Here is an 8,359-nt window from a genome sequence, read left to right as displayed (position 1 = left end):
TTTTTTTTTTTTTTTTTTTTTTTTTTTTTTTTTTTTTAAATTCACAAACTGAAAAGCACCCATAATGGAAGAATGTTTCTGGATATGTTAAAAAGCATACAACCATTGTACAAGAATTAACTCCTCAAGCTTGTATCCTGAGTACATACAACCTTGGGAGATGCACTGCCAGTGGTGGCTGGAGTGTCTCTTTGCTGACTTCAAGGTTACAGAAAAGTCACCATTGCTCTACCATCTCTAAGTGGGAAATCATGATAACTAAAGCATTATACCTCCAAAGGTTGTGGTTTTCACTACCATAGTTGTTTCTTCATAGGGGCAATAAAGAATGTTCTGTGACCTTCAAAATGGTGGTGCCTGGTACATCATATGGTCTGGAAACAAGTGATATATTCTGCTCCTTGAAGGTTCAGACTATTTGTAATGCATCCCAAATGTGTCATAAAATTCAGTTTAGTAATTTATAAAATATAATAGTGAGAAATATATGGTACAGGGCCATTTAAATACCGCTGCATTGTACAAGTAGCATGGGTTCAAATGCCAGCTTGAGGGGTTAAACCTTGGCTCTATAGAAGAGTATGTGGAGTCTTCAAGGAGCGGAAGGACCGTTGGAATCACTGCGTACAACCAGGGGAAGAGCAGTAACAGAGTCATTTAGTCAGACCTCATATTAAGAGTATATATCTTACATTGTTTTCACTAAAAATATATACGTGTAATCTAATATAATTTAATGTAATTTAATTTAAAAGTTTCAGATATGTGTTGCTATGTGTTCCGCATCGGCTCAGCCCCATTTGTTCGACGCAGCTTGGTGACATCATCATCCGTACTCAAGATAGTAACAAATACTCCTGGGGGTGATTCAGGCAGTGCTGTCAAGGCTGAAGGAGGCGGGAAGAGGGGAACATCTGGCAAAGGAGCAGGCAAAGATGGTGGAAACCATCTGATATGCCCTAAATGCGGAGACCCCTGCACACACGTGGAGACATTTATGCGTAAGTAGAAAGAACCGAGGTCAGAGCAATGGACTCCTAGAATCATTCAGTTGCATTGCACATAAATTTTGTAGGAAGTTAATTTGTGTGAACTTTGACAGATCAGTCCGTATAGTGACTAGCTGTGAACAGGATGATCGGCCTTCAATTCCCGTCAGGAACAGGGATTTTTCTTTCCTACCACTATGAGATCACGCTTTAGGCCCACCCAGCTTTCTGTCAGTTGGTTACCAAGAGCAAGAGCATGATCTGTCCCAGTGATCTCTCCCTAAAGCAGAGGTTAAGATTGTATTGCACTGTATCAGCACTCTCTGTGCGTATTCGTGACATGTACTGAGTTGGTCACTGGAGCAACTTTCTCTGGTATGGAATTAATTTGTTATGTAAAGATAATGTCACTCTTGTCCCCAAGTGCTACAGGATGGCTGTGTCGAGGGAGTGTAGAGAGAAAGCATTATGGACCTTCTAGGCATTCATGATATTATTAAGTGTTCAGCTTAACACTCGGGCTGTTTTACCTTCAATTTCTATTGAATGGACAGCTGAATAGAATGCAGAGCCAATCCGAATGTGATGATGTAGAGATAAATTCCTGCAATTGCTTTCTGTCCGTCATGTAGCAGTCCACTGACTGGACTGTCCCAATTTTATATTTTGTAAAATAAGGTACAGGTGGGATACATGTATGGTGCACACAAAATGTACTACAGATTTATGAGAGAGTAAGTATTCTGTTACTGCAGCCTGTATCAGAGATATTATTCACTGATGAATTTGTGTGATTCAAGTTAAAGTCGGCAGATAATGTAAAATGGTTTTATGTGTTTATAGCTTCAACAAGATTTGTAAAATGTGAAAAGTGCCATCACTTCTTTGTCGTCCTGTCAGATGTGGACACCAAAAGGAGTTTAAAGGAAGGTCGTGATGACCAGAAGAGTGGATTTTTTAGAAAACCGCCACCACCTCCTAAAAAGGTATATATCATAGATTTAATGAATTGCTATTGTGAAATATATTTTTATCATTGGTACATTGATTCTAAGATTGAGGTTTCTTAACTTGGTTACAATTCAACCATTCACATTGCAGCATCTGAACTGAAATGAACTGTGGTTTTAGTTTGTTTTTCCCCCCTTTGTTGGTAGTTGCACAGTTTATGCAGTATGGCCTAGTATGTCCAAAAAATCCCAGGAGCTCTTTAAGTTCACATGTATAGGATACACATTCTGCACTAGATGTCAGAGTTTGTAACTTTGTGTTCTTTTGTGAGGAAAAAATGTATCTGAAAAACATTTTATCATTAAACATCTTTTATGTTCATATGGGCAAGACAGTGGGGCACGCGGTAGCGTAGTTGGTTGAGGCACTATGCTACAGGCCTGGAGGTCACAGGTTCACTGAAACTGCGTGATTTGTTGAAGGTTGGCTTTTCTTAGATTCTCCCTTATTCATTAAATAAGTTACATGGACCTGGAAATGTTAATGTTTGCAGATCTTTGAGTACCTGAACAAGCATGTTGTAGGACAAGAACATGCCAAAAAAGTTTTATCTGTGGCAGTGTACAACCACTACAAGAGAATATACAACAATATACCACCACAGCAGCAGAGTAATAACAATCATAGGCAAGACATGGCAGTCATGGAGCAAGGACCCCAACAGTCATTCACTCACAGAGGTAAGGAGTGGCCTGCCCACAACTATTTATATACATCATAATAATTTCCTTTAAAACATCTGTTAACAGATTATAATTTTACAATTTCATGAACATTTCTGCATTATTTTCAGAAAAGATTTCTGGGAGTTACTTCACTTAGGTATTTTTTTTTTTTAAGTTTAATCTTAGTGTGGAATGAGTATGAGTCCCTTGGTATTTAGGCCATAAAATGCCCATTGTACCAGTTCCAGATGATGAAGAAGAAAATAGAACATTCAGTGGATTGATAATTGTCAGGGGAAACTAAAGTACTCAGAGAAAACTTTCCCCAGTACAACTTTGTCTGCCACAAATCCCACTGACCTGGCATTGAAACTGGGCTGTCAGAATGAGAAGCTGATGACCTAAGTGCCTGAGCTGTGATGTGGCCCATACCACTCTGTAGGTTCAGGTCACATGACATGATAACTACCACACTCTTTTTCATGTTTTATCATTATGAAAATAATTATTTTCACTGTATGCTCATTTTTGGCATGATATGTGATTCAAATAAAACTCCGTGGAGGAAGTTCCACTTTGAGAACCTGATAATCTGTCAGCTAGTGCAGAAACTATGTTTCTTTTGTGAATCTGGAAGGTTTATTACTGTATTCGCCAGGTTTTGCCATTGGTCCCTGGCTGAGCCAGATAAATTCATTCCTTTTCCTCAAAACCTAACCATTCACTACATACAGGGTGTTTCACGACTTTAGGGCATAACTGCAGGAGGTGATTTCCTAGGTCTTTGTGATCAAAAAAGTTCATATAAACATGTGTCCAATTTTGGACGGTTACGGAGNGCCTTAGGTACATCTCAAGTGTCAAGATAATGAGAACGCTCTGTCTGTAGCTGGCTAAAAATAGTGACGCAGTTCACATGAGGGCGTGTATGGGAATGAAAAAACGGTCATAACTCCATAACCGTCCAAAATCGGACACATGTTTATATGAACGTTTTTGATCAGAAAGACCTAGGAAATCACCTCCTGCAGTTATGCCCTAAAGTCATGAAACACCCAGTATATAGCATATGATTTCTGATTATCATCATAAATGTGTGTCATATGTTCTGTTAAACCATCTCATTCAACTATTATATATGTTAGCTCAAGTGGTAATATTTCTGTCTTGTATTCAGAAGGCAATGCTTTATATCTCTGCCACTGGCAGTCCCCATTGAGGCATATTTGTGGGTTCCCCAGTCCCTCCAGTACCATGAATTAGTTCTTTCCGATTCATTATTCACAAACTATCGCACTATTTGACGTGATGTATTCTGAGGTACTGCCATTCTCGTTAAAGTGACACATAAATAAATAAAACGAAATACAGTTTCTTTATTAAACAGGAACCTATTTTAAATGGAAATATATTTAGATCCCTTGGTGTTCTGTTACATGCAGGCAGTTTACCTGTACCTAGTTCTGTTTACTTTTGTTTCCCAGTGACTTCAACATTATTGCTTTTGCAGACCTGCTGCACATAACAGGGATTGGGCATGGTGCTTCCGGCCTTGGTGTGGGGTTTCAGCACACGCCACCGCCTGAACCAGAGCCTCGGCGGCCAGCGGCAGCAAGCACAATGGGGAGTGACATTCTGGATTCGAACAGCCATGAATTGAAGCTTGAGAAGAGCAACATTCTCCTGTTGGGTCCCACGGGTTCAGGTTTGCAGTCACAATGACAAATTTTGATTTGTTGTTTTCAGTAATAATACTCTGTATTACATACAGTTAAACATCTATTTTAGGTTGGGTGGGGTGGATCGTGGATTTGAACCCCAAACCGATAATCCTTTGAAATCTAACAAGACGTTGAGATTTGGAATACAATACACTCAGGAACACTCACTTGATACACATATACATATTACAGTTTTCACTGCGTCTTATTGGTCAAGTCACCACTAGTCCATGCTTTCATGTAAATGCAGTGACATATTTTGGCCACATAGGGCCATCATCAGACATATATGGTGATTTACATAAATTGTTATACTGCATTGTAGTATTGTACAACCCCCATGGACAATGTGATACTACAATACAGTAGTGTGAAGAAAACTTGGTGAGTTTACGGTTCTTTTTATATATCAATCATATTTGTACATGTAATGCTTTGGAAAATATAGCATTTAAAAATGAATGAATCATTCATAGTAGCCCTATATAACAATTTATGCAAATAATCGTGTATACATGATGATGACCTTGTGAGGCTGTAACAGACTGTCACATATTTAGGGGTGTGTGACTATAAATGAGATACGTGGTGAATTTGATTTATTGACCACTTGTATATGTCACTCAGAATTACATTACAGTTCACTGACACACACGAACTAGTGTCTTCAGTGTATTGCAGTCTCTACTAGCCATTTCCTGGCAACAGATTTAATGCAGTGGAGATTATGCAGGTTCTGTGGTCATGCCGTTTCTCACTGGTTAACACTCCACACCTGAACTCGTAGCGCCATCTTCTCAGCCTCCCCTTGCAGAGATCAAATCTTGATTAACTGCTCAATTGGAGCTCCAGAACTCAACTGCCGATTCTCAGCTGTACTCTTCTTTATAACCACTTTGCACGGAGCAATTAGAAAACGCCGTTTCCAACAATACCCCTATTGTTGTAGGCGTATTTACGAATGTGTTGCATAACCCAACTCTTCTTGTTTGCGGAGCAACAGCCACTGTTCACTGCTTAGCAACAGATCTATACACCATGATATTGTGACACATGTGGTCATTGCGAGGCAACGTCTGTGTAAACGTGTTCCCAAGGTTACACTGTCAACAATGGAACGACATCCATTTCTAGGTAGCAGGGTATAGGCACACAGTGATAGAGGAACTGTTAGAGGTGGTGACTTATATTCAGTCCTTCCCGAAGTTATAAAAAGGAGGACATGTAAGAACGCATTTATTCATAGGTGAGTTGTTCTGCAATTGTAATTCATTAGTAAACCAAAAGTTAGTGACTCGTAAATCAGAATCCAAGTCAGTCACTGTAGAAGAGAAGGCAGTTACAGTCCAGCAGAATGGAGCAAGTCTTAAGCAGTTGTTGATTGTGATCTATTGTGATCGATTGTGTAGAGGGCATCAATAAACCCAGTCATCCAATGCAGAACCTGTTGTCATTAGTCATGGAACCCTGGACATGTGACATTAAATTTGCATGAAAGTGTGGACTAGGTGAAGATTCCACCACTAATCTGTGAAGCTGCATAGAAGAGGCTATCATGTTTATATATATATATATATCAGGTGATCAACAAATGCTGCAGGGTTCTCAAATGCAATATTACTCAAGGTTTTATGGAATATTATGAATGCGGCACTACAGAAGAATTAAAAGGTTTGGTTCTTGCAGGATTGAGGACTGAGGGAGAAAGTTCAATATGAGACAGAACCCAAGTTTAAAAAATTCTGATAAATTTGTTGTAACCAGAAATTGTTTTAAAAAGCACTGTAATTTTCATATAGATAAATACCTAATTATAATCAAAATAATGAGAGAACTATAACAACAGTATTACATAAAATATTAAGTGTGGCAGCATTTGCTATAATCTGAGGGCAGTAAATTATTGCATGAATTGTCTGCATATGATATTTTGAGGGGAAATGTTGGCAAGGATCAGTGAGCAAAAAGAATGCAATATAGAAATGTATTTAGTAGGTGAATAGATTTATTGTAAAATTATATATATATATTCTGCAATACACTGAAATTGTTAATTCAAAATATTAATTTCACAGGGAAAACACTGCTAGCACAGACAATAGCCCAATGTTTGGATGTGCCATTTGCAATTTGTGACTGTACAACATTAACTCAAGCGGGCTATGTGGGTGAAGACATAGAGAGTGTTATTGCAAAGCTTCTGCAAGATGCTAATTACAGTGTTGACAGAGCACAGATGGGTATGTTTAATTTGTCTTGTTCATTGATTTATATGTTGTTTTCTTGATTATATAAGGAATAGACTTAAGTGCTCTCTAAAGCAAGTGTGTTTGAAATGAATTCATGATCTAGTAGTTGTATCTGCGTGTGCGTGCGTGCGTGTCTTTTTCTAAAACAACTCTTGTTACTCTTGTAACATCATTTCTGTTTTGTATATTTCATGAACAAAAATTATGCAGTTTCTTCTTTCTTTCCACTCTTTCCTTTTTTTATCCTGTGTGAAATCGTTCCTCTGAGTTATCCTTTCCAGGACAGCTTATTCGGTATAGCTGCTGGCTACTAGCTGGATGGCCGGCTTTCAATTCCCATCAGGAGCAATAGATTTTTCTCTTCTCCACAACATCCATACCAGCTCTAGGGCGCACCCAGCTTCCTATTCAGTGGGTACCTAGAACTCTTTCCCAAGGAATAAAGCAGCTGGTCTGTGAAGCTGACCACTCATCTCCATCTGGTGCTGAGGTCAAGAATGGTGGAGCTATTTCTTCACCCCCCTGTATGTCAGTTCATGGCATTATGCTTAATTAATTAAGCATAGGGACAACCTTACCTTTACTTTATAGTTTGAAACACATCTAGTCCTTGAAATGTTGGGTAAGCAATGACACTGAATGTGTCTCTCCATATCCCCATTTTCAAAGGAGTGAAATTCTTTGCCACATGTGAAGTATGTGTCATGTATATTTTGATGGCAGGGATTGTGTTCCTGGATGAGGTGGACAAGATTGGTGCTGTGCCAGGGATCCATCAGCTCAGAGATGTTGGTGGTGAAGGTGTACAACAAGGAATGCTCAAGGTATTTAACAGGGCCAGAACCCAGTCATGCATCATTGTCAGTACTCTTAATATATGTTGATGGACAGGAAATACCTGATCTGTTTCAAATTTATGTAAAATTCTAATAAACTGTTAATATTAGCATTACTCAGAATTACTGGGTTTCCGGGTTTTGTTGACGATGGACAAAGTAATGCTGAGTGCTGTTGACTATCATCGGAAACATCACTGTTTCATATTGCAAAGAAGACTTGTAAGATGAGTGAGTAGATGAATGTCAAGAGAGGATGGATAATGGGGTACCTTGATAGCTCAAGTGCTATAGTGACTAGGCTACAGGCTGGATAACCAATGAACTGAAGTACAGTTTCCAGCAGGGGTGGAGATTTTTCCATCAAAGATTGGGAATGCATGGAGCTATACCTCTAGTCCCACATGCATCATTATGGCATGGCACTTAATTATGCACAGGGAAAACTTGACCTTTACCAATGATCCTGGAACTACTTACAGTCTGCTTAAGTCATACTGTTTCAAAGGTATGTCAAAAGAATTTACTCTGATACTTGAGGTTCTGGGTTTTTGGCACCAATAGCTGGATTACAAGGTGTGGCAATAAAGAAACCGGATTCATGCTCTAACCCTTTATTAAAAAAAAATCAGACAGTCGAAATGTTATCCCCTTCAATGTAGTCCCCTCCCCGATCCCTACACCGCTCCATGCGAATTTTCCACTGTTGGAAGCAGTGCTGCAGGTCATCTTGTGTTATGCTCTTCAAGAGTTGCGTCGCTTTTGCTTTCACTGCATCCACGGACTCGAACCTGGTCCCTTTCAGCGCAGACTTGATTTTTGGGAAGAGAAAAAAGTCGCACGGTGCTAGGTCCGGAGAATACGGTGGATGTTCCATCACTGGAATGT

At 39.2% G+C, this 8,359-nt stretch overlaps 1 protein-coding gene across 1 annotated transcript in view; it reads left to right on the top strand.

The window, feature by feature from the left end:
- LOC111871733 (ATP-dependent Clp protease ATP-binding subunit clpX-like, mitochondrial) overlaps positions 1-8,359 on the top strand; it is a 26,215-nt gene that overhangs the window by 4,956 nt on the left and 12,900 nt on the right. The window contains exons 3-8 of the mRNA XM_023865028.2: positions 756-1,001; positions 1,833-1,975; positions 2,494-2,680; positions 4,176-4,370; positions 6,462-6,626; positions 7,359-7,459. Coding sequence (XP_023720796.1) covers positions 756-1,001; positions 1,833-1,975; positions 2,494-2,680; positions 4,176-4,370; positions 6,462-6,626; positions 7,359-7,459 — 1,037 coding nt within the window. The remainder of the gene's footprint in view (positions 1-755; positions 1,002-1,832; positions 1,976-2,493; positions 2,681-4,175; positions 4,371-6,461; positions 6,627-7,358; positions 7,460-8,359) is intronic.

This window comes from Cryptotermes secundus, unplaced genomic scaffold (genome assembly GCF_002891405.2).
Source record: "Cryptotermes secundus unplaced genomic scaffold, Csec_1.0 scaffold602, whole genome shotgun sequence".
NCBI lineage: Eukaryota > Metazoa > Arthropoda > Insecta > Blattodea > Kalotermitidae > Cryptotermes > Cryptotermes secundus.
Note: the sequence above shows the minus strand (reverse complement) of the source record. Positions and strands in the feature narration are given on the sequence as shown.